The following is a 25853-nucleotide window of genomic DNA, read 5'->3' as shown; positions in this document are numbered from 1 at the left end:
TTATGAGTGAATGTCTGACTCTGAACCAGAATGCATCTAAATGACAGAGAATACAGGCTAGCTCTGTTCAACGGTCTACACTCTACACATAAAATTACCCTTTAATCAACAATACAGATGATTTATTGTGCACATTAGCTCACTCACACACACACTCTCTAAAGTTAATAGTTTTGTATTTCTTCTTGTTATTCCATGTACAGTTAAAACACAGTTTAAAGCCTCATACTGCTGGAACACAATAGGTACGTTCACAATGGCACACTTTAGATTAGATGTATTATCGGCTGAAACCATTTAAGGCCCGAGTGTGTGTGTGTGTGTGTGTGTGTGTGTGTGTGTGTGTGTGTGTGTGTGTGTGTGTGTGTGTGTGTGTTGAGGAATTCAATATAGGACCACAGTGGAGACAAGCCCTCATGGCCTTTTGCGTTATCCTTTTTATTTAGCGTCACTATATAAATCGTACACTGTACTTTTTGCAAACTGTGTGTGTGTGTGTGTGTGTGTGTGTGTGTGTGTGTGTGTGTGTGTGCGTGTGGCTAACACACCACAACACAACAGTGTATCTGTTCCAAACTGACCTTCTTACTGAGGTGTTCTTTGTTGACAGTCCTGCTCCTCCTCAGGTTGATGGCCGGGGACCTCAGCAGGTTCTTGATTCGGTTCTTCATGCTGGTTCCGTCCGCAGTCATGATTAAAACCACACTTTAACCCCCCCACCCCCCGAAAAACACACACAAAGTCTCCCAGCCAGCCAGCCACGACGAGGATTTTTAAACTGCAGCAACCCGGGGTCACATGGTACGAGCTGATGCGTTTAATACAGATTTAAAATTAAATGTAAATAAAACACGAAAGGAAGGAGAACTGAAACCGCTCCAAAACAAACATTAAATAATAAAAAGGAGAGGAAAAAGAGGAAATCAAACGGAACAGGCTTTAAATAAACGCCTCTGGGAGTCGGGAGTCAGTCAGGAGGAATGAGGAGGTTCGTGTCTGCTTTGGTTCCAGATCATTGTTGCAGATCAGATTATAGAATCCTTCCTTGTTGTTCTTCTAAAAAAATAGTCTCTCGTGTCGTAGCTATAGAGGTCCTTAAAAATGAATTTAAGCAGCATTGACGTCCATTTATGTGTCTATTCCTCAGAGGAGACAAGAGGCAGACAGTTGTGTCTGCTCTGTTGCGTCGTTAAAAACCAACCGCCGGCTAGTGCGTTCAGATTCAGATTGTGCAGAGCTCTGCAGAAAACACACACACACCAGTTCAGAAGCAGTGTGGGCACTGGGCTGACTGGGACTCTGGGAGTCCAGTAAACCACCACATACATACACTATTACACTACAGTATTTATCTCCACACAAAAGGAAAGGCTTGGGTTTTCTCTCATTCCGCCACATGCAACAGAGTCGTCCCCCAGATGAATCCAGCTCGCTTTCCTTCCATCTACATTTTGACAGCCATATGTTTCAGACCTGACCCACATCATCCATCCATCCATCCACGTTACGCCACGGGGGGAGTCTACAGCGCCCCCCGCTGGTCGGAGTATGTCAATGATGCAAGCAAGGCAAGCATGGGGTACGTTTGTGCCTTTTGTGTTGATGGTTAGACACCATCCCGTCGACAACCGAGTTCCTTCTTCCAATCAAAAATAAAATGATTAAAATCAATTGGTTTGGTTAATACAAAAATACATTACATTCACACAGAGACTTTATCTCATTATTTTATTTTGGACAAAACCTTTTGACTCTGAGTTAAAAAAAACCTCTAACGCCCCCTAGAGGACGTATTGCTTAATGCTTACTTACATCCAAAAGAGCAAAAAGATCAGAGATAAAGACAAATTCTGTTAATGACTAGCACTGTCTAACATAGGCTATTAAAGTTAAAATAACATAAGTTAACAGCTACGACACGAAATAAGTAGACATTTAGCCTACAGGACGCTATAGAGTCAAGGCTATGCCAAAATATGCTGCACGTTTAGGTTTCATCCACCCTGCAATCTTCAGGTGCCATAGTGGATGATCTATGGTCAGATGGTCATGCAAATTTGAGACTATTATATATATATATATATATATACACACACACACACGCACACATATATATATATATATATATATATATATAGCCCAACAACGACTCTACTGCCTGAGGCGACTGAAGAAGTTCAGAGTGAGCCCCCGCATCCTCAGAGCATTCTACAAAGAGCACCATCGAGTCGAGAGTGTTCTGACGAGCGGCACCACTGCCTGGTTCGGGAACTGCACCGCTGCAGAACGGAAAACACTGCAGAGAGTAGTGCGAACAGCACAGCGCATCGTGGGAGGAGAGCTTTCCCCACTCCAGGAAACACACGAGAGACATTGTGTGGCTAAGGCTGAAAACATTATCAGGGACATCATCACCCCAGCCATAGCCTGTTCAAACCACTTCCGCGCTCATGGCCGGGCAAACGCATCAAGAGCAGCACCTCCACTCTTGAACAGTTTCTACTTGTCAACAATTAGACTGCTGAACAAGAACTAGGACTGGTGACGCCACACAGACTGAACTGAATTGGTCTCCTTTAGTAGAGACTACTTTATATATACACATAGGCTACATCTATATTTAATTATTTTTATATGCATACATATTGTACCATGTAGATTAGTCATGTACTATGCACTTTCTTTCTTTTAACTGCAACGATGAGCCTGCACAAACAAGAATCTCACCCATGTTACTTGTAATGTGATGTGACAATAAAGTTTGATTCTGATTGACAAGTCCTTCGGCTAGTTTCAGCAAAAACTTTCCCCACAATAACAGAAAATACACTAGTATAGAATATAGATCCCTGAGGGACTGAGACTCAACCATACAGCGTTGAAGTGTTTAAACCTTCTGGTGTTAAGAGAATTGGACTTGAGCAACACCTGTATTTCGACCACATTCTACACCAATCTCTTCACCAAAAATTGCCGATCTACAAGCAACGTTGTGAGCATGTAGGTCTGCAATTTTTGGCCAGTGTTCCCCTCAGCTTAGGCATGCTGGGGACTGGGGTTCAAGTGGTTAGCCACTTAATATCGCACACGTTGCCAAAATGTGATTAGAGAACAGAACACATTTATATCAGTACGTTTCAGTTTTTTTGTTTTATTGCGAGGAGAACTTACATATTATATCCGAACCTGACATTTTCTTTTTACAAAAATACAATGAATCTCTAAAAAAAAAACTAAAACAACAAACAGTAAATTAACAAAGGAAAGTTGTTAGGAAGGAGTATCACCCATGCTCTGTCACCCAGACAGGAAGTAGAAACAATATTTACAGTGTATATACATAAAACAAAGATACAAGCTTTTAACCCAACTTATAAGGTTATACAATCTTTGATTCAGTCTGCAGTGCACTGCCAAACAATGGGATTAATCTCGGTAGTGACATTTGTATTTTCATAATTGAACGGACCTGAGCGGTTTGCACCTGCCGTCCAACAGGCCAATGAACAACGTTCTCCAGTCCAGCGGAATGCCCGCCTGTTGGTTCATCAGCTTTAGAGCACTGGTTCTCAATGTTGGTTTCCGGGGATAACCAGTGGCCCAAATGGACCCTTCAACAGGTACGTAACTCCTAGAAACGTGTACAAATGGGTTAGTCTCTGGGACCCCAATTGACACTGTAAAATCTCAAGAGTTACAGACCCATAAGGGTCCATTTTGACCGCTATTAGTTGCCGGAAACTGACAATGAGAATTAGTGCCATAAGAGATTCTGATCACAACATCCTTACATTTCATCTGCTACTGCCGTTGTTAATTCAACTTTTCTTAGTGTTAGTGGAGCGGGATGTCCAAATATTAGACGTATAGATATCTTAAAAAAAATAAATAAAAGATTAAACGTTTACGTTGTTTTTTCTTCAACTTTGTAAAAATGTAAATTACACGAGCCTTTCAAGCAAAACAGAAACCGACAAGCTCATATTCTTCAAAGAAAAGGTTTGAATTGTTAGGAATTAATTCAGTGAGTTGAGTGAGATTTCAAGGACTCAATATCCTAACACCGACCTCCATACCAAGAATCACTATAGTACTTATTTTTGTTGCAACTAGTCATTCCAGTTGGTTTACAGCACTTTGATTAGTAGTTACAGTTGAGTATGGTTCAGAGACAAAACCCATAGCACACTGAAACTATAGAACAATATATAACAATATGGAACATAACTGTACAAAGTTTAAGGTAGTTGTGGTCATCTTGTCCTATTTCAAAGAAAGAAAAAGAAGAGAACAAATGATTTATAGAGCAGCATACCGTCCTCTGACACACACACACACACACACACACACACGTCTTTGGCTATGCCCAATTTATGCCCAATTTACACTGTTATACGATGGTGTTGCGGACCGAGAATAGCCCATCTATAACTTAAGCTCACTAACAGTAACAGAACCGTGTGAACTTGAAGATGTGCTATTTTCGGTGTGCAACACAGTTGTACAACAGAGCATAAATTAAGCACTAGGCAGTTTTAGGGCAGAACTGTTTATAAAAACAGGCCAGACATAGGCCTACACTACATACAGTACATTATCGCATTCTAACAGAAGCCAGCAAATCTCTGATGGCTTCAGACGGACAGACAGATCATCTACAGAAAAAGCCAAACAATCAATTGGAATCATGCTGGTTCCATGGGAACAAGGTGTTCTTGTGTGAGCATTGCCTCTACGTATGAAGTTGTACAATACAACAGAGCCACAATATAGCAATCTAGCCAGGACCAAACAAGACAAGCAAATTACTTCCCATCCAGGAATGATGTTTGCAGCTGCTAATTGTTGGTGATTCTGAGACTCATTCACCGAAAACAAACAAACAAAAAAGGTCGCTAGTGTGTACCAACATTTATTCATTAAAGACTTGCACATTCCATCCTGCGGTGGCAACTTATCAAGCAGCAGTAAAAGCCCCTGTGCCGCAGAGTATGCTGGGAAAAAATGAATTATACTTGCTTAATTAGCCAAATTAAAATGTATCCCAAGTTCTTCCAGTCCACGGCTATATGAATGTGAAGTCAACACTGTTTTGAACCGTTTGCTTGTGTGTTTCAAAGGGAGAGAACGGGCGTTGGTCTTTTCTTGTTGTCGGTCTCTTGTCTTTGTTGTTCTCTCTGGAGGACAGAGTGTACTAGAAGCCAGATCTTGTGTTCCGGCGAGAATGCAGGGTAACTACGAAGGGTTAACCCAGAACTTTCTATAACTTGGAACTTTCCAGGAACCTGTGAAGTAATATGATAGTATTTTTTTGTTTTAACGTCTTAAAAAACACACTCATTAAAAAAAGAAAAAGAAAAAGTCGATCTACAAGATCAGACTTTTTGGGGATTCCTATTTTAAGATTTCAGATTCCCAGAACACAGGGTTAGAGTAGTACTACCTGCTGGACTGAGAATCTTCTCTGAAATCGAGCAGTGGCGAAAGAAACCAAAACCCAGAACCTGTGAGAATACATTTCCATGCACGGCACGGTTCCCTTAGTTCCATTGGTTCTTGTAAGAGTTAAAGAGCTTTTAGTGCTACGTGGGAGGAGGGTTGTTCCGGAGCCCCAGTGGAACCAGCCGAGGCATGGGTCTCCACTTGGCCGCCGCGCCAGGCTGCGCCCCTCTCGGCCCACCCTCGCTGGGAGCTTCCACGCTTTTGGCCACACCTCCTCCATGATGACCCGGTTTCTTCTGCAGCAGAGGGGGCGGAGTCAGCGTGTCGCCGCTGCCTTTGGAAGAAGTGCATTGTGGGCTCTGTAGTTGAGCCTGTTCGTTGGACGTGTCGGCTGGAGGAGGAGGAGGGGAGTGGGATGCTGACGGCGGAGACCTCTCCGGGGAGCAGGTGCTCCCACTGGGGGACGCGTCCAACTCCAGCAACAGGGGGCTGAGGGGGGGCTCTCCTGGAGGAGGGGGGCTGAGAGGAGCGTCCGAGGACGTCTGGTTGAGAAACTCAATCTCGCTGAGGAGAGACAGAAGGTACTCTTCACTGCCGTCACCCTCCGTATTGTCTCTCTCCTTCCCCCGTGAGGTGTTGCTGACCTCAGACGCCTGCTCCTCCACCGCCGCCTGTGAAGACCCTGCTCCGCCCGTCCCAGACTCCTGTGCAGGGCTCCGCCCTGGGGAGGATGGGGTCTCCTTGTCCTGGCTGGGGAGGCCAGAATGTGAGAACGTAGGTGACGATGAACCCGGGACAGAGTCTGGAGCAGCCGGTTCTGGGTGGACCTGTGCCGGGGCTTGGACTGTGTTCTGTGTGGAGGTAGGGGTGGTGGCGACCTGGGCAGTGACCTGGGTCTGAGCTCCCTCTGGGTTCTGGGTTGAGAATGGTAGTTGGGGGAGAGGAATGGTGCCACTTGTGACCAGCTGTAAAGTGCTCCTCTGTGGTTGGACCAGGTTCAACATGGTGGGGACACTCTGAGCTGTGAATGCAAAGAACAACCGTCAGCTTGAGTTGAATACATCTGGAAGAATGATGTTATGCGTTTAATAACTTCTGAGGATCTACCTGAGTTGTGACAAGAGTTACATCTACCCCAGATGTTAAATACTAAATACTAAACTAGGGTGACATTTAGCCTATTTTTTTAATACGATAAATGTTTTAGCCCTCATTTCCCTCTATCAGCCACTATAGTATTGTGCCATGTATGGCCTACTTGTGTGCAAGGCGCAAGTTGGCAGCTCGACAGAGTGCATTTCTAGTTATAGTTGTGGTTATTGTGCTTGGTGTGAATGACCCTTTAGTTAGTTAGATAGTTAGTTAGTCATGTACCTGAGATGTTAGCAACAGTCAGCAGGTGGTGCTGCTTGAACATCTTACCAAGAAGTGCGTGGGACAGAGAGAGGGCAGGACCACTGCTATGGACCACCTGATTGGTCAATCCGGGGATGTTGAAGGTGACTGAGGCCACACCTATAGGAACACATTTAAATCAATGGGATTAGAAATTCCTAGCCATTTGAAAATGCAGGTGTTTGTTTGAAACGTTTATTTTCTTCTTCTATGGGTATATTTTGTACAGAACTAGAATCGATGGAACACACCTGGAGGTGCGTTATGAGCGTTGTTTTGGAGTTTAAACAGATGTTCCACGTTGTTTTTCTGTTGTTAAAATGTTAAAGTGTCTTCAAGACAGCACAGGGTAAGAGAATGTTAGAAATAGAGTAAATTATATAGTATTTCTTTAGCGGGAACCCCTTTTGGTGTTTTAAGCATTGTTATGCTTTAGCTGTTGAAAAATAGCAGATCTACAAGCTCATAGCACGGCACCGAGTGCCACGCTATGAACTTGTAGGTCTGCTATAAAAAAAAAAAGAAAGGGAAAATGTGGCGCAAATCTTTGAATATATATATATTCTTTCAGAGCGAACGTTTTAACTCAAATCTTTGCTTCTGGGGAAATCCCTGGAACAACATATTTTCATATGAGGGTCGGTGGCCAAATACATCTATTTGTGGGGATCCTTGACATGAAATAGTTTGAGAACCACTGACATAGAAACATGGGATTTTCAGAAAACTGTCAAGATTTAGAAGACATTTTGTAGAATCGTTCCCAGGTCTAAATGGGTTAAGGAGTAGTCCAGGTGTAGTATGTGGCATAGTTAAGCTATAGTACATAGTTCAGTTATAGGTATAGTTCAGTTATAGGTGTAGTCTAGTGTGTAGTACCTGGTGTAGTTAAGTTATAGGTGTAGTCTAGTCATAGCCTAGGTATAGTTCAGGTGTAGTACCTGGTGTATTTGCGGTGTGCAGCAGGGTGGGTGTAGGGAAGGGGTTCACGGTGACGATCTGTTGCTGTGGCAACACCAGGGAAATCACAGTAGTCGTGCTGACGGGAGGACTGCTCTCTGAATGGAAGGAACACAGTAAAAATATGAAACCAATATGTCTTATGCACTTTACAATTCATCCATTCATTCATACATTGGGAGGTGAAGCGGCGAACAATCAACGCCAGCGTCCTCACTTCCCACATTCACACACCAATGGTGGCGAGCTCACACCGACCAACTCATTGGAGGCAATGTAGGGTTCAGTGTCTTGCCCAAGGACACTTTCCCTAACCCGTCAAATAGAACACGAAACAGGACATAGGAATTGAACCCTCACCTTCCGGAGGGTCTGTGAGTGGCTGTAGCTGCTGCTTACGGCGAGACAGGATGTTGGGCAACGTCCTTGGTCTGTCCCCCAGCCCCGCTGCATCCTGGGATGGAGGGGGCCGGGGAGGGGGAGGACGTTGTGGGGACTGCTGCGACACTGGAGTGGCTGTGAAAACAACAGTAATATAAATGTAAAAAGAAACACACACACACACACACACACACACACACACACACACACACACACACATTTTGCATAGATCAGAGGAGTACACAACACACACCAAACCTTTTGATTGAGGTGCCGGCTGCAGGTGCAGAACTGAGAGGAGATCAAAGTAGACGCACCTACTCATATACCCTGAGGAAGGCAGCGTGCCAGCCCAAATGTCGGCTAGGTGTTTTTAATTTGTCTCGTCTGTAAAATAATGCTTTCTTTTGTGCGGCTAACTTGATCCTCTCTCAAAACTAATTTTACACGGTTCAACAGTGTTATGACTTATGAATCATATCCTGCTTTGTAATGAATGCAATAACATTTTATTTATTTATAGTCTGATTTGTGAACTCGCAGTGCCCCTAACCAGTCAGTTTGAATTAAACTTTCAGTGTATTTTTCAATGTGATAATAATAATAATATGAAAAAGGAACAAACACCCGCACACTGTCTTCAAATGCAGTGACCAACTTTTATTTAGGGGAAACGGCAACGTTTCGGCCTATGCAGCCTTCATCAGGCCATCTTTATGATAGCCTGATGATAAAGATAGACTGATGAAGGCCGCATAATAATATATGTAATAATAATAATAATATGAAAACTTAACCAAGGAGAGAGTTTATGAAGTGCTTCATAAAGTCATCAAAACATGAAAAAAAAGAAGAAAAGTCTGCCTCATAGCGGCGCTATAACAGGCCGGTCTGAAAAAGCGACCGGGCCAACAGTGACAGAGATTAGCTGAACGCAGACAGACGGACACACGGACAGGGTGCAAAATATTACCAGTATGAGTGTTGGCTACAGAACAGTATGATGTGAGGCTGCCTGGAGGTCTGGACTCACCCTGGGGCACCACAGAGCCTGATGTGGGCTTAACGACAGCACCCTCTACTGTCTTTTTAGGGGTACTGCTCTGGGATCTGCGTTCAGGTACGGTCTGCTGCAGTGTTTGTTCGGTCACTTCGGTGGTTCTGGTCTCAGATCCGTTCTCCTGCTCCAGACTCCTGATTTTAGATGTGATTTTCTCCAACTTCCCTAGAATGCTCTCCTCACTCTTACCTGGACACATGCACACACGCAGAGTTAGTCATTTAACAAGTTAATTTTAAACAGAAGTCACAAAGTGACACTAAACAATGAAAGGAAAGGAAACAATATCACAATTTGAAAGGATGCAAATAGAAAATGTATAATTAACAAAAACTCAAACGGATGAAGTCGATACAGAAATTGCATGAAAAGAGGGCTGTATAAGAACATTAATTGGAGGTTATATAAATGATATAAGCATATGAATGTTTTTCTGAACATATATGTTTTCAGAAGCGATTGAAAGGCTCATTACCAGACTTGTGAGCGATCTGTCTGATGTATTCCGCTCTCTGATAGGTGAGACAGGTGTGTAGTTTTTCCAGGCGGTCCTCCTGTGCTGTGAGGTCTTTGATCTCCCTGCGAGCCTGACAAAGGACAACACAGCAGCGTTAGCCACTTAAACCCCAGCTTCCGTGTTGTGGGGAAAGCTTTTTGCCGAAAATAGCAGATCGACAAGCAGTGAAATCCTTCCCCATAATAACAGAAGAGACAGGAAAGCCTTCCTCACAACAATAGAGCAGTTGAAACGAACAACCATATAAGTCCATACTAATTATCCATCCATCCATCTTCAACCTCTTATCTGTAGTCGGGTCACGGGGGCAACAGCTCCACCAGAGAGCTCCAGTCTTCCCTCTAATTATCCATAATGTATAAATCATGGGGCCAGGGCAGATAGGCCTTTTTGGGGAGGGGTGAGAATAAATTATGGACTTAGAGATGGTTATTCGTCTCAACTGCTCAAGACAAAGATGCTAAATTAACACTTATGATGCTGCCAGAGTTCTTCAGAATAAAGGCCCAAAAACTGGAAGGTATAATGTTCCATTACTACCTTGCGCTGTCAAGTTTGATCTCTCGTTAATATTCCAACGAGATGCTCGGTTAAGTCAGAAATTAGGACAGAACATCAGCATTCTGATCAAAACCATGGAGAGCGCCGTAGATTTAGAGATAATAGCAACATTTGTCAGCCCGTAAACAAGGAAGTGAACGGCTGCGCACATGCACAAAACATGTCCAGGAGCTCTGTGCAAGGCGTTGCCTAGCAACGGGAGCTGTCATGGAATGAATTATAGCGATCTCGTTTTACATAATTAAAAAGGCGCTAAAGACGTGTACACACATCCGAGGCACCCCACGGCTTTGTATACACGTTTTTCATAGGTGTCACGCATCACAGATAACAACACGGTTCTCGTCGATATAAATTGGGCACCGAGGGTGATGTGCGTATTGACTTGACACCGAAAAACAGCTTGCAAGCTTGTAGAAACTACTCCGGTCCGCAAGTGGTCAGTTATTGTCAATGCGCAACCAGGTGTAAATCAGGCATTACCTATCATACATGATATTCAACAGGTTCTCACGAGATCCCTGACCGGCAGGTTCTCATGGAGGTCTAGCATGTTCTCCTGAGGTCCGGGCAGGTTCTTACCTCGTGCAGGACTGAAGCTTTAGTGAGAGACTGAGCGTCCATGTTCAGGGTCACTCTGAGGGCGTTGTACTGCGTGTTGAGCTCCTGACGCCTGAGCTTCATTTGGCTCGTCCAATGGGATCTGAACAACCAAAGATAGCACTTTAGACATAAATATGATCAATAAATACATACATGACTTACGCAGAGAAAAGATTGCAGGGCCTACTTTTTGTCTGTGTTAAAGGTCAGAGGTCACACATTAAACTTTATGCAATAGAACACTATTTTCCAAACAGTGGATCGGGACCCATTAGTTGGTTATGGTATGGTTAAGAGTCGAGTAAAACAAAAAAAAGTATAATGATTAAGCAGTAGTGAAAATAGCCAACCGGGTCCCGGGCCAACGACAACAACCGCACTTACTTTTTCATGGTGTGTAGTCTCTTTTTGGCCAGACTCATCAGACTGTCGTCCACGCTCTCTATGTCAATCACCTCCTCTTCATCATCATCCTCCTGCGACTCATCAGCATTATCCTCCTCCTCCTCCTCCTCCTCCTCCTGCCACACAAACAGGGACACAGGGAGGTAGTTTTAGTCAGTCTTTTGAATACAATTTAGTTTTAGCCATATTTTGGTCACTTGAAATGATCTAGTTTTAGTTTACTATAAGATTTTAGTAAGAAAATAAATCTACAGTTGATTTAGTCGACTTGACTGCATGCTTAAAATAACCGATCTACAAGTAGTAGTAGTAGTAGTTAGCCTTGCCCTCTTGTTTCTGTAGCGTGAGGCAGCTTGATGTACAAGTACACCCCCTGAATATGTATGTCACAGGGACCCCCAATCCAACCCTTGATGCTGAGTGCCAAGCAGGGAGTCTTTGGTATGACCCGGCCTGGGATCGAACCCCCGACCTCCCATTCTCAGTTCGGACACTAACCATGAGGCCACTGAGCTGGTCTACAAGCTCACGATAAAAGTTTAATTTCACTATCATTTCCCAAGTGAAGTTCTGTGTTCTTACACTCGTGATGTTGATGACCAAACGTCTCCTCTTCTGCAGAACAGTCTCGTCATCATCCGAGGAGTTGATATCGATGCGTTTATTCTTCTTCTTCTTAGTGCTGTCACGATTACAAAATTAAGTCACCGATTAATTGTCACACACATAATTGCAATTAATGATTTCATTGTGTTTTTTGAAATTTTAATTTCAGATTGCCTTTAAGGGTTCATAATCAAAAACGGCACAAAGACATAATAATAATAATAATAATAATAATTTTATACTTAAGAAAAGCAGAAATAACTGAACAAGCATTTAAATTGTGTAAGCTTGTAGATCTGCCATTTCTGCTTTTTAAATGTTGACGATTATGACGATTATGCAAAAATAGTTGTGCTTATCTCAAACAATTACGATTAGGCCAGTGGTTCCCAAAGTGGGGTCCGGGGACCCCCAGGGGTCCTTGAGGGAGTTTCAGGGGGTCCCCAGCTAAATGATAGTTTGGAACCAAATGGACACTTATGGGTCTGTAGCCTAATGCATGTCAAACTAATTAGTGTCAATTTGGGAGTCCTTGACATTAAAAAGTTTGGGAACCACTGGATTAGGCGATGATGTAATAATTGTGACAGGCCTACTTCTTCCTCTTCTTCATCAGAACAGCCTCGTCTTCATCTGAGGAGTTGTCCGTCACCTCGTCAGAGGAGCTGTCTGTGTTCTCCAGCTCCACCACGGAGGGCTCTGGGTTGTTCTCCTCCAGCAGGTCCACCACGGGGCGCTGTGGGTTCTGGACCCGTCTGTACACCTGCTCTGTACTCTCGCCTGGACAACACCACGCAGGACAGAATGGGAATAATACATGAGACAGGACAAGATAGGACGAGATGAGACAGGACAAGATAGGACGAGATGAGAGCAGTAGGATGATGTAGGCTGTAGGCAGGCTGTAGGCAGTAGGATTGATGTGATGGGATAAGATACCGATGATATGGGACCAGGGATGATATGGGACCAGGGATGATGGGACCAGGGATGATGGGACCAGGGATATGGGACCAGGGATGATATTTTCAGTTTTTATAAATAATAAATAATAATATAAATGTTCTTATTTTGATCATAAGAGCCAATTACTATAGGCTATGTCAAGTCGACAGGTTTTCTTCAGAATATGACACTTATTTACCACAACACTATGGCATATTAGGAGTCCAACTACTGTAGTGGTTCTCAAATGTTTTATTTGCAAGAAGTATACAAATGGTTCCATTTGAACATTTTTGTCAGAGTTACAGACCTGTTATGGTCATTCAGGACTAGCTCTTCATGTGTTTCTGGTAATATTATGTTTTATTGTCCACTCATTTTGTATGCCCGTGGCAAACATTGGATTTTGACAAAAATGTCCACCACAAGCTAGCATGGCAATGGCCCCTATATGGGACACATTAGCATGACATAAGACACTATGTAAAGAGATTGTTATAGTATGAGATATTGTGTACAACGAACAGGGAAAGTAGACATCTGAAGTTGACTGAACTGATTTTAGAGAGATTTAGAACGATGATTAAGAGAGAAGCACGATATTGACACAAAGCATCCTGGAAAATGACACCGCCATCTAGTCTGTCTAGGTACTTCAGCCCAGTCATATCAGCTTCTGTGTGTGTCACAGGCCTCGCAGAGACCAAACCCAAAGCACATTGTAGTCTTAGAAGCTGGCGATGTTGTTTATCTTTCGCCAGAAACGGTAATATGTCAGCCACGGTGCGATCAAAAATCACTATTCACATCTGAACGCCGGATGGATTAGACAAAAACAAGGACATTGGAGTATTTTTCAGAGAAAACACTGCAGGCAGTGGATTTCTATGGAATGCGCACGCATTCCACGTTGTGCTGGAACTCGGGAGAGACAAAGGCGTTGCCTAGCAACCTGGGCAGCATTAGAGGATTTAGCTCCAGCCGGTCGATTTTGATATAAAGTTTATTACCCGTGGCGCCGCAGGTTTGGCTTTCAATGGGTAATTATTATAACCTGTGGTGCCGTGGGTATGGCTCTAAGAAATTAAAGAAAATGTTCCATTCTTATTATGATTAAATTAGAATTATTGTCATATTGGTTTATTTGGATTAAGGTTATTGTTTACCATTCAAGCTGGACATGGAGTTCACCAAGTCATTTCTCCTCTTCATCAACCGTCTCTTCTCCTCCATCAACTTCTTGTGCTCGCTGCTCAGATGCTGGACCATCTCTGCCGCCTACAAACATTGTTTTACACACATTACAGTCATACTTTTTTACAAAAACTAAAAAAATGGTAATAGACAGCTGTGCAAGGTGCTTTATGTGTATAGTACATGCTTTCATACAGAGTGACATCACTCATCAATCATACATCACTGTTAACAACAGTTACAGTGGGGCTTCACCGGGCGCATTGCGTCTCCGTCGCGTGCATCAAAACACGAACCGGGGCAATTTTAATGCAGTCACGCAACGCGGGCAGTGGAGCCACCCTTCATTGATTAAAAAGGGAACATTCCCTGACGGTGACGGAGACACAACACTGACGCGCCCGGTGGAGCCCCGGTGTAAAGATCAGCCAACAACAGACAGCAGTTAAGTTTTTATGTCCTGTATGGCATAGTCTACATTCTACAAGCTCACAATGCGACATGTTATCTTGTAGATTTTTCCACAGTGAAGAAAGACAGGAAACATGGAGAAAGAATCAAGGAGTGACGTGTAGCACAGGTCCATCGGGCTCGGGAGTCGAACCCGGGACTCACTGTCAGCCTATGTGGTACACGCCTTAACCACTTGGCTATCGGCGTCCACGATAGGCTATTTTCGAACAGATTAGGTGTAGAGGGGAAAAGTAAGGGGCCAAGGATAGAGCCCTGGAGCACCTCGGCCAGTCAGTATGACGAATCCGCACAACGGTAACCATAGCTGTGGTGTCAAGTGGCTTCCGCTTGAATACAGCGACACCGCAGCTATGATTGCCTACAGGGCAGCGCTCCGCGGATTCGTCTATAGGGAAGACACTCCAAGTTAGTACAGCTGAGTTAAGACTGCAGCCAGGCGGCGGTAAAGGAGAGACAGGCTGACCTCGTGGAGGATGATGCGTTTGGGCGTTTTGGATTCGATGTAGCCCAGTTCCTTCCTCAAAGCATGGAACCTTTTGCCCATGTCTTGTCTCCTTTTAATCTCTTGAACGTTATGAAGGAATCTCTTCACGCCGGTATTAGGCTAAATAGAGGGAGGGGGTGGGGGACTTTTTAAATATTTCCACACAACATCTCTAAGGTATATTAATGACAGTTCAATGTTGACAATGAGTAATATTCCCTTTTAAAGCCTGGATGTTGCCTAAATTAATTTGATACTTTTTAAGACACCAAATAATTTTGTAACAACAATAAATAACAACACTGATGATGATGAAGCTCTTACCGACTCCGTGTTGTCGTCATCATCACCACTGTGCGACGAATCACCCGCTGAGACTGACCCGTTGTCCGTCTCATCTTCACTTGACTCAGTCAGAACCACAGTCTCCATTACGTTACTGGGCTTCATGTGCACAAATTCCACTTCCAAATCAGAGTCCGAATCCAAAATCTCCACTTCTACTGGGGCCGCCCTCTCTAGAGGAACCTCCTCAACGTCGTCGTCGTCATCCTCATTGCCTTCGCCTTCGCCTTCGCCAACGCAGACAATGTCCAGATCCACCCGACCTTGGGCCGGCACAAGCTGGCCCGCTTGGACGTCAGGCCCGGCCAGAGGAGCCGGAGCCGGGGTGGTGATAGTACTAGAGGCCCTGACTTGTTTTGGGGCCTGGATGGGACATGTTATCGGGACGGGTGTGGGCAAGGCCACAGTTGGGGCGACCAGCGCAGCGGGCACCACGGCAGACACCGGCGGTGGGGGTGGGGGTGGCGGGGGTGGCTGCAGGAGGGTGAAGGAGCTCGTCGACGCCACCACCTCGGTCTGGGGCTGGACCGCTGCACATTTGATGAGCAAAGGCTCCTTGTCTTTGGAAGTGGGCAGGATCTTTAGGGTGCACGTTCCCTTCTGGCCGAGGAAGCCGGAGGACATGCCAGGGATGGAGAAGGACTGCAGGCCAGAGAGAGAGGTGGCCGTGGTCGTGGTTGGAGAGATGGTGTTGGAGATGGTGAAGGACTGCAGGCCAGAGAGGGACTTGGCAGTGGTCCTGCTTGGAGAGATGGTTTTGGAGATGGTGAATCCAGAGAGTCCAGAGATAGAGGCTGTGGTTGCCGTCGGAGCGATCGGGTTGGAGATGGAGTAGATCTGGCGCCCAGAGATGGTGGCGGTTGTAGGAGAGACCGTGCTGGTGGAGATGACCAGAGATTGGGATTGGTTGCCAAAGTGGACCTGCATGGGCTGAGGGCCGGCGGCCGTGTTGGCTTTCATAGTTCCTATGGAGAGAGAGGCCGTAGGCCCTTTGGTGGCTCCTGGTAGAACAACAACACATTACAATTAGGGAATTTGTCAGCAGTGTTGATTCCGTCGAATAAAACTAAGACGAAAAATGTTTGTTGACGAAAACTAAATGGAAACTAAATGAAAACTAAGCTATGACGACTAAAATTAAATATACTGACAATTTCGTCAACAAATAAAAACTAGCGCGACGCATTGTGAGCTTGTAGATCGGCGTCATTATGACGGCATCAAGGCCCACCAAAATACATTCTAGTCGACTAAAACAACTGTAGATTTAGTCGACTAAAACTAGACTAAGGCTAAAACATTCCGGGTGACTAAAATAAGACTAAAACTAAATGAAAACTATTCAAGAGACTATGACTAAAACTAAAATCCAAATTTGCTGCCAAAAACAACATTGCTGCATTGTCTGAAGGAAACTGAACAAAAATATGTTTTACTCTCTAACAATAAAACACAACCTTGAACCTATACCATACACAGCATACTGTAACTAATCTTAAGATAAGAACTAACTCTCATCTAAATAACATACCGGTAACTAGAATCCTACTGTACTGAACTCAGGCCAATCAGGACAGCGTCCACGCTTGCGCGCGCGCATGCGTGTGTGTGTGTGTGTGCATGTGTGCGCATGCGTGCGTGTGGAGGCTCTGCGTAGGCCTGTCACAATTATTACATAATCGCCTAATCGCAATTATTTGAGATAATCACAATTATCTTTGCATAATTGTCAATGGTTTCCATGTTGAACATTATTTCCACTATTGTTCCGCTATTTTCATAACATTTTGGAAAGAAAAATATATTAAACATTTAATGTGTCAGTGATTTCTTTGTATATTTCAGTTATTTGTCATATCTGCCCTGTGCAATTTGTGAATACGAAGCCTAAAAGGCAAACAGAAATATAAGTTGTAACGTTCCAATGTTCAATGCAAAAAAACACCATTAAATAGTTAATTGCAATTGTGTGTGTGACAATTAATCGGCAACTAAATGTTGTAATCGTGACAGCCCTGTGTGTGTGTGTGTGTGTGTGTGTGTGTGTGTGTGTGTGCGCGTGTGTGCGCGTGCGTGTGTGTGCGTGCGTGTGCTCGTGCGTGCAGGCACCGCACCACGTGCTGTTCCCACTGACCTTTGGTGACCACCAGGTTGGGGTTGAGGGCTCTGAGCTGGCTGAGTGGAATCAGCTGGACCAGTCTGCCGTCGGGCTTCTGGCACAGCAGCGTTCCCTGGCTCCCCCCTCCTCCGCTCACCTTGTGCACCAGCAGCTTCTGGCTGGGCGGCGGCATGGGCACGGTCATGGTGGTTCTGCCGCTCTGGTTCTGCAGGACGCACGCCCCCGCCGACGGCGAGGGAATCAGCAACACCTGGCCCACCGGGGTGTTGGGGACGGCCGCGTTTACTGCCGCCGCCGCGGCGCTGAAGGTGGCCGCCAGGGAGGACTGTTGGAGCCTGGGCTCTCCTGCAGAAAGACATGGGGAGGTGAATTTGTCAGAACCTTTTAAGAAGCAGTGTTTTGGGAACGGAGCCAGGGCTGAGTCATGCCTCTTGAAGCCCAGCATCCGTATTCTGGCCTGTTGAAAACCCTTTTGCTGAAAATAGGTCGACAAGCTCACAGTCACAACGCGTCGCAGCGAGCTCGTCGATTGGCCAATTCTCGGCGACGATATTGACTGTAGAGCGAAAACAGCACTAGTATCGGAGCCCTGAGGTACTCCGGGCAACCATTGGTTAGCCTAGGGACGAGTAAAGCTGAATTTATATTCCGTGTTGCTGTAGGGCAAAAAACCTCTTATCTCCATATTCTAACTTTTTGTGTTTTTTCGTAAATTAACGCCCTGCTTGATCATAAGCGTCACACAGAAGCATTACAAGTAGCAGATCGGCAAGCTCGAAACATTTGAGCTTGTAGATCTGCTACTTTTTAATTTGAATTCCGAGATTTTACAGTTTTGGACATATGAGGTTTCCACCCGACAGAGATGATATGTTAAGCTTAAGCTGTACTGTATGATAGATATTGAAATATCGAGACATATTACTTGAGAGAGCTAGAGCTACATAATGTCAGTAAGAAAAAAAACTAAAACTCAAACTTGACAATATGGAAAAAATATCATTAGACTAATACTGTATAAGTCATATTAGCCAGCTCTATTAATATCAGTGTTTCTATCAGATTGATCAGTGTAACTAACCACTGAAAACAACAATGAAAACAATAGTGACGTAAATATCACAAAATCCCCAGGCACAATAATCACCACACAATCACAACACAGACAGACACAAACACCAGTCCACCACGAAATGAACACAACAACACGGCATAAAACACAACAGTGTGACGTTGCAGGCCAGTGTTGGGCGACAGCACACATATATTACAAAGGAAAGGGTTTGGAGATGAGATGAAGTCGTACATAGATGTGATATGATTGGAGAGTTGGATACAGGCTGAATTGTTGTATAATAATCATGCGTCACAATTTCAGTTGAAGCAGTTCATAGATTTGGCTTTCTGACAATAGATTAAAGGGGCTGTAAATTATATAGTTGTTAACGTAAGCATCAAATACCCCTATATTCTGATAGTAATCATTGCTATAGTGTGTTTGGTCAGCAACAGCTCTTTAGTAAACAGAAAATGCATTTTCAGTTAGGAATACCAATTTTATCCGGACAAAATTGGAACTGGAACATGGCAAATTTGAATCTGATAAGTGATCCTCTGCCTCCAGACTGGATAATGTTGATATACCAACCTAAACATAAATTTTCAGTTTAGTAAAGAACTTGAGAGACGGGGAGACCCCCGTTAATGAACCAACATACAGCAACAATAACATGGGAAGATACAAAAAGTACAATAAAATGATTTCCCCAAAAATCATTGTGCTGTAGCAATAATGATAAATTGTGATAAATGACCTTGATTACAACCAAGAGAAAATCAAACTGGCCAAATTAAATCCAAGCTGTCCATTTGCAGAGCAGCATCGCCAGGCAGCAGGCACAGGTCTGTTCATGTTTCGTTTAATCGTTTGGTTCAACGTACACATGGTCTGGGGTATGGTAGATTCCCTAGCCATTGTCTTAAGCATCATGTGCAAGGCTTTACAACAAATGCATAACTTAAAAAAAAAAAATGACTTGCCCACAATGCCCTGGTAATGTCACAATACTAAAGTCTGCATAAATAAGGACTTAACCATTCAACCCGGGAAAGTATCCGTGAAATTTTTGATTTTTGTGTTGGCTATTCAAAATGCACAAAAATTGCTATTTTGCCTCATGCCTATTTGACACCGAGACAGTCCTAAGCTCTTGCAGATGTTGATGCGCTAACTTGCAGATGTTTCATGCCAAATTCAAGAGTATGGAAATTGGGATTGGGCCACGCAGTCATTTCAGTCATGATGTACGCTCCAGTGTCTAGTAAAAACGAAGCATGAACCATGAATCTTGTGCACCTGCTCGACGTGAACTACCGGCATGAACGACACTTCTGAACCATGACGGATGGCTACGCCACGCCAAATTCAGTGTGTGGTATGCTGCTTCCATGTTCTGAGAAAAGCAGACAAGCTCAATACGGAGACTGTCTACGGAGACTGCAGCAGGGGGACAAAGCCAGCAAGAGGTGGCACAGCAAAGATGCACAGGGCGTGGACTAGGAGGCGAACGACCAACGGAAGTCTGTGTCAGCTTTATGAGGGTGTTTCAGATGCTTTGCACATGCCCATTTAGCGGAAAAGACACAAGAGATAGAAATCAGTTTAAATGCTTGGCGTGAATTTGCTGCCACCACTTAACCACTTATACCCAATATGGCTGATCAGAGTCCATCAGGGCTCTATAGTAGAGTTCTGTGTTCTGATATTGTGGGGGAAAGGTTTCAATGAGAATAGCAGATCGAGAAGCTCACAAGTCACAACTTTGCTGCATTGTGAGCTTGTCAATCAGGCACTTTCCTGCTAAAGCTTTCCCCCAACATAAAATGGATGCCAAGGGTTTACGTGGTTAAAGAATATACCTGAGACAGAGCCGCCGGCTGGGTTTGCCTTGCGACTGTATGTGTGCCGAGGTTTACTCCTATCCGTCGGCATTTGAGGCTCCTCTGACTGGCTGAGCTGCACAACCTTTACCCTCGGTGGAGGCAGGGGCGGTGGTGGAGCAGTAGAACCTAGGACAGGGGTCGTTGGACCTGATTGGCCGATCTGCACAGGGGTGGGGGTGGTGGTGGGGCCTGCTGAAGGCAGAGGGACATCGACACAACGGACATCGACACAACGTTTCAGTCCCAAACGTTGTTTTGTGATTTAGAACAGCAGTGCTGTTAACCCATTAAAACCGGGATATTTTTTTGCAAAAGTGCCAGATATACAATTTACAATTTAGGCATTTAGCAGACGCTCTTAATCCAGAGCTCACAGCGCGTCACTTTGTGACACGGCGCGTTCTTGTACATCTGCAATTTTATTTAAATGTTTTTGAAAAATCTCGAAAGTATTTGGTCCAGTACGGCCCACAATATCAATTTGCGGGACCTTGGCAGTACTGACACCCGAGAAAAAAAAAGATTTTCATATGATTTATTTGTCGCACCCAGGGTGTGTAAAGACCTTTACTGTTCATAACCTGTGTTTGCACTCGACACACCGGTACTGAAATTCATAGCAAACACATCCCGTGATCCCGTCAGGACAATAAACAGTTGAATAGACATCATAAACACACACTCAAAATTCCAGAATCGCACAATGATTTTGAATACCCAAAACACCCAACAATCCTCACCTGTGGTGGCCTCTGTCATTTTGAGAGTGATGGTGGTGGTAGAGGGGGTGGCGGTAATGGGAGGAGGGTGGCCAGTGTAGGTGGTGTAGGTGGCTGCAGGCGGCGCAGGCTGCTGCTGGGGCGGTTTGGAGCTCTTGCCGGTCCCCACCCTGCCCGTCAAGTAGGCCGCCAGGCGGTTGGCCGGGTGGAGCGCACCCATCCCGCCTAGCTGGACCTTCGCCAGCGGGTACGCCTTGCCGTTCACCTGGACACACACACACACACACACACACACACACACACACACACACACACACACACACACACACACACACACACACACACACACACACGATGTTTACACGTTACAAGAAAATAGTTTGTTTGAAGCTGTAAACCGGAACCCGAGGCCCATTCTAAACAAGCCTTTTAAATCAGTGGTACTTTTTTTGTGTGCCAAGGACCCCAACAAACAGGCATCCATGCAATACTGCTGATTACATGGATAGAAATAACGTTTTATGTGTCAGAAGCTTTTTGACATTAATGGACCTGAACGTAGGACAGTGGAGGGAGAGTTGAAGACCCCTGCATCACACCTGGGAATCTATAAAGACGCTGGCCAGTGGAGACCCTTTCTTGCTGCCCTACATGCCAGCCCGGCATAAAGGGCAGTTAAAAAAAAAAAAGTGGGACCTGACTTGAACGTATTAAAACCGAAAACATTCAGTCAATAATAAACTAATGAATATTTCAAAACTGTAATATCTTACACCACAATTAGGTTTTACCTTTGACTTACATTCTAGGTATGTGTATGAAAATGCTTATCGTCCGTCAGGTGGAAACCTCATAACCTCCAAAACTTTTTTCAGGATCAAAGGTAGCAGATCTTGCAGATCTGCTACCTTTGATGCTTTTGACTCTGATGTATGTATGATCAAGTATGGTGTTAATTTGACGAAAGAAGAAAAAAGAAGACAATATGGAGATAAGAGGTTTTCTGCCCGACAGCAACATTAGTGCTTACCTGGACCAATCGGTCTGTGCCACCTGGCAGTCTCTTATTGGCTGAGAGGATTCCAGCTGCACTGACTCCAGTGATGAAGGGCAGACCCATCTTCATCAGCCTCCTCCGCTCCACAGAGCTGTCACCATCAGCACAGTTTAGTTCACCATTCATTGTTGTATAATGAATATAATAAATAATAATAAAAATAATAATTCGTTTTTTCTTTTGTTTGCCTTTTTAGGCTTCGTAAACAAAAATTGCAGAGGGGAAGATATAATGAATAAGTTAACTTATGTGACTATTACTGCAATACGGTATACAAAGACATTCTATAATTTACCATGGCTAAAAACAGGCCATAAATAAAATAAATTCATACTTTCAATTTATTAAAAGAAAATCAACAATCAACCTCTCTCGACCTATATGACTGGTAGCCTATTCTGTTTTTTTATTCTGCGTAATAAGAGGTGTTGTGTAAATGTGTGCCGAAAACGGCTGGAAACGAATTTCTGGAAGGACAAAGAATCTATCAACATGAAAACCAACGTATTAATTGGTGACAGTATGTACCTGTCCTCTAGGTGTTCCTCCTGCTCTCCACCCGCCTGCTCCTCTGACTGAATCGACTCCATTGACTCCTCTGCGCTGACCGTCCCAGAATCCTCGTCTTCCACCTCCCTCTGCCAATCCTCCACCCTCCCCTCCTCCTCTCTCCTCTCTTTCTCCACATCCTTGCTTTGTGTGTCCTTGGCTCCTTCACCCTTGAGCTGCAAGTTCTTGCATGGATTAAAGCAAAATTAAAAAAGTAAATTAAAGAATGAATAGTTTATTTCGGTCCTTTATCTGCAGAACATGAATAGATGTACTACAGCTTGAAGCCGAGGCTTATTATGTCTACCTAATTTGAAGAGTAACTTTGCAACAACACAAAACACAGTTTCGACAAACTTGAAAACAACAGTCATGTCAACAATGTTTGTATGACTAAATCCTAATGTGTGATTTGTGAAACAGTATGAAAAGTAGCAGTGGCAGCACTGATTCCTAAACAATTAACACAATTCTGTTAACATTATGAATGATGTTTGAGTAATAAGTCTTCCTGCTGCTCTGCATACTAACATAATAACAATGACAAAAAAACAGCCAATTGTAGATAGACCGTTTTCACTAAGCAACATGCTTCGTCAATAGAAGACATGGCTTCTATGGAATCCAAATGACTGATATCAGAACTTTAGTACCTTCTTGGTCGCTGGCTGCCGTGTGTTGGTGACCGGAGGTGGGTCTGTGTTGGTGTCCGGAGGTGGGTCTGTGTCTGCGTCCGGGGGAGGAGCTGTCTTGGTGACCGCGGGCGGAGCCAAGAAAGGGAACGGGAGCGGTTCTGTGACTGTGGCTGTGGCTGCGTTCCGGGGCTTGGCACGGGTCAGAATGGGTTCGGAGATGTTGACCTTGAAGTGGAGGCAGGTGTCCGGGGCTTTGCCCTTGAGGACCTTACAGATGGGTGTGATGAGGTGCGAGCCTATCCAGAAGGCCTGGTCGAGGCGGTCCTGACACATGGCCTGCACCACCTTCATCAGGACGTGGTTACGGAGGGCGGTGCTCTCCCAGCGGCAGTCTGTCACCACCTCCAGCCGTTTGGCCGCGGGGAGAACTGGAGTTGGAGGTGGTGTAGGAGGTGGTGGAGGAGCAGCAGCAGGCGGCGGTGCTTGTCCTGTTTGTTTAACTAAGCAAGGCATTACAGCGTCTGTTAAATTCCGAAATTGTTGTAAAGATGTGGTAAGAGAGTCAACATTAGGGTCAACATTACGCTTGTCGCTTACCTTGTCGTAAGCTTTTCCTCTGAGCGGTGCTCTTGTCTGCAGATCCTTTGGCTTCTTTAGTCTTCACTGCTGAAGCTTTGTCTTCTTTAGTCTTCACTGCTGATGCTTTGTCTTCTTTAGTCTTCACTGCCGGTGCTTTGTCCCGTTTATTTTTCACGGCTGATGCCTTCACTTCTCTACTCTTCACGGCTGATGATCCTTCATCGTTTTTAGTCTTCACCGGTGACCCTTCATCTCTTTTAGTCTTCACCGGTGACCCTTCATCTTTTTTAGTCTTCACCAGTGACCCTGTGTCTCCTTTACTCTTCTTTACACGAGCCTTCTGGGGGGAGGGGACACACACACACAGTACCATACATTCATCACAGTCTAGGTTGGTGACAACAGGAGATCTGACATGTTCTGCAAAAGCTTGCCTCAGAAATGGGACGCTGGCGTTATATGTGGATCAGATAACCCAGAACAACAGTCAATGGGGATGCTTACCTTGCCTGCAGCGGTGGGGCTGTGATGTTGAGTTTTCCTGCCGCTGTACGCTCTGACTCTGGCACATGTCATCCCATCTGGACCGTCCTGCAACAGAAACCAAACATGATTATCGGGGATTCCGTTACATCGATATATGAATTGTGAATTTGCCCACTAAATGTCAGAAAACGTATTGGTTCCTTAAAACCTTAATTTAACCGGGAAGTCACATTTCGGTTGAAAACAGTCACATTACCCCCAGCAAATCCAACCCTGCCTAGCAACCAATAGGGGTCAGCAGTGAGGCATTCTTAGCACCACCAACATTGTTCTTGTGGAGCACTCTCATTATACAAATTTAGCCCAAAAACTAGTGCAAAACTAATGCTTGCAATGGATTCAGAATAATGAAAAACCCCTAGTGACCCATCACATGCTACTTAAAGCATAATGAAACTTTGAAAATGTTGCCTTATAGGTTGTTAATGGTACCCTTATTATGCTAATTATGAAAATTGCCCAACATATGCAAGTTAGCATCCGGCAGTTTCTAAATGCTGGGGACCCATACTCAACATTTCTAACATAAAACCTTAGGGTACTCAAAATGTCCGGGTTCACATTCTGGCAAGTAGACTATTATGTTCTTATTGATGACATATTTACAAAGAACACAATGGGAGCCCAATGAGCCCATGCCATTAAACTTGATGTCTTGTCTTTACTTGCGCAAGCAGAGAGTGCAAGTAATGTTATTAGTCAGGTGTTACGATGCGTATGTCCCTTAGCAGCATATGATATGACGTCATATGCTAGAATTTATAAAGCGTTTTTTTCTTTTCTACTCAAAGTTGCTTTACATGTGTTTGGAGGCCAGAGGGAGAGGGCGAAATAACAACAACTTTATTAGGAAAAAGAAAAGTAAGATAAGAATTTTCAGTGGTGAGGTGACCACTGAAATAACGTTGAGCGGTGGTGAGTAAAAACAGAGAGAAGTGCTGGAGCGGTGAAGGTGGTTTGGTCTTTACCGCGACTCGTGACGTCATGTTGTAGTTCAATGGTCACCTAACCACCGAAAATCCAGACTATGTATGAGCCTTTAGAGTTCAAAGTCAACTCGGAAAGGCAATTCTGAACGGTGGGCTTTCAGGGGGATTTTGAAGGTAGGGAAGGAGGGGGCATCATGATATGTTTGGGGAGTGCATTCGAGAGGGACAGGGCAGCCACATAAAAGGCTCTGTCGCCCCATCACTGGACCTGAGGGAACGGGACGGGACATGTGGCTTGAGGAGGTCAGAGAGGGAAGGGGGAGCCAGGTTGTGGAGTGCCGTATGGGTGGTGAGAAGAATTTATTTGAAGTGGATTATTTGTTTGATAGGCAAACAACAGACGTT

General features: G+C 44.5%; 2 protein-coding genes across 13 annotated transcripts in view; both read right to left on the bottom strand.

Annotated features, from left to right (window-relative positions):
* mapkbp1 (mitogen-activated protein kinase binding protein 1) overlaps positions 1-1434 on the bottom strand; it is a 71164-nt gene extending 69730 nt beyond the window's left edge. For all 3 annotated transcript variants that reach the window (XM_080784698.1, XM_080784700.1, XM_080784699.1), the window contains exon 1: positions 582-1434. In XM_080784698.1, coding sequence (XP_080640824.1) covers positions 582-692 — 111 coding nt within the window. In that variant the 5' untranslated portion in view covers positions 693-1434. The remainder of the gene's footprint in view (positions 1-581) is intronic.
* A 1697-nt stretch (positions 1435-3131) lies between these two features.
* mgaa (MAX dimerization protein MGA a) overlaps positions 3132-25853 on the bottom strand; it is a 38833-nt gene continuing 16111 nt past the window's right edge. For 4 of the 10 annotated variants that reach the window (XM_080784440.1, XM_080784447.1, XM_080784448.1 and 1 more), the window contains exons 12-32: positions 24478-24564; positions 23992-24313; positions 23413-23894; positions 22739-22944; positions 22184-22301; positions 21175-21418; positions 20411-20626; positions 17507-17836; positions 15352-16373; positions 15007-15147; positions 14042-14153; positions 12527-12710; positions 11907-12006; positions 11304-11440; positions 10899-11019; positions 9714-9825; positions 9212-9427; positions 8158-8313; positions 7779-7895; positions 6817-6957; positions 3132-6463 (exon numbers count right to left, since the gene is read on the bottom strand). In XM_080784440.1, the coding sequence (XP_080640566.1) occupies positions 5583-6463; positions 6817-6957; positions 7779-7895; positions 8158-8313; positions 9212-9427; positions 9714-9825; positions 10899-11019; positions 11304-11440; positions 11907-12006; positions 12527-12710; positions 14042-14153; positions 15007-15147; positions 15352-16373; positions 17507-17836; positions 20411-20626; positions 21175-21418; positions 22184-22301; positions 22739-22944; positions 23413-23894; positions 23992-24313; positions 24478-24564 (5445 nt within the window). In that variant the 3' untranslated portion in view covers positions 3132-5582. The remainder of the gene's footprint in view (positions 6464-6816; positions 6958-7778; positions 7896-8157; positions 8314-9211; positions 9428-9713; positions 9826-10898; positions 11020-11303; positions 11441-11906; positions 12007-12526; positions 12711-14041; positions 14154-15006; positions 15148-15351; positions 16374-17506; positions 17837-20410; positions 20627-21174; positions 21419-22183; positions 22302-22738; positions 22945-23412; positions 23895-23991; positions 24314-24477; positions 24565-25853) is intronic. The other 6 variants (XM_080784449.1, XM_080784442.1, XM_080784445.1 and 3 more) reach the window with 6 other exon arrangements.

This window comes from Protomyctophum bolini, assembly GCF_963924005.1.
Source record: "Protomyctophum bolini genome assembly, chromosome: 15".
Taxonomy (NCBI): domain Eukaryota; kingdom Metazoa; phylum Chordata; class Actinopteri; order Myctophiformes; family Myctophidae; genus Protomyctophum; species Protomyctophum bolini.
This window is presented reverse-complemented; position numbering and strand designations above follow the sequence as displayed.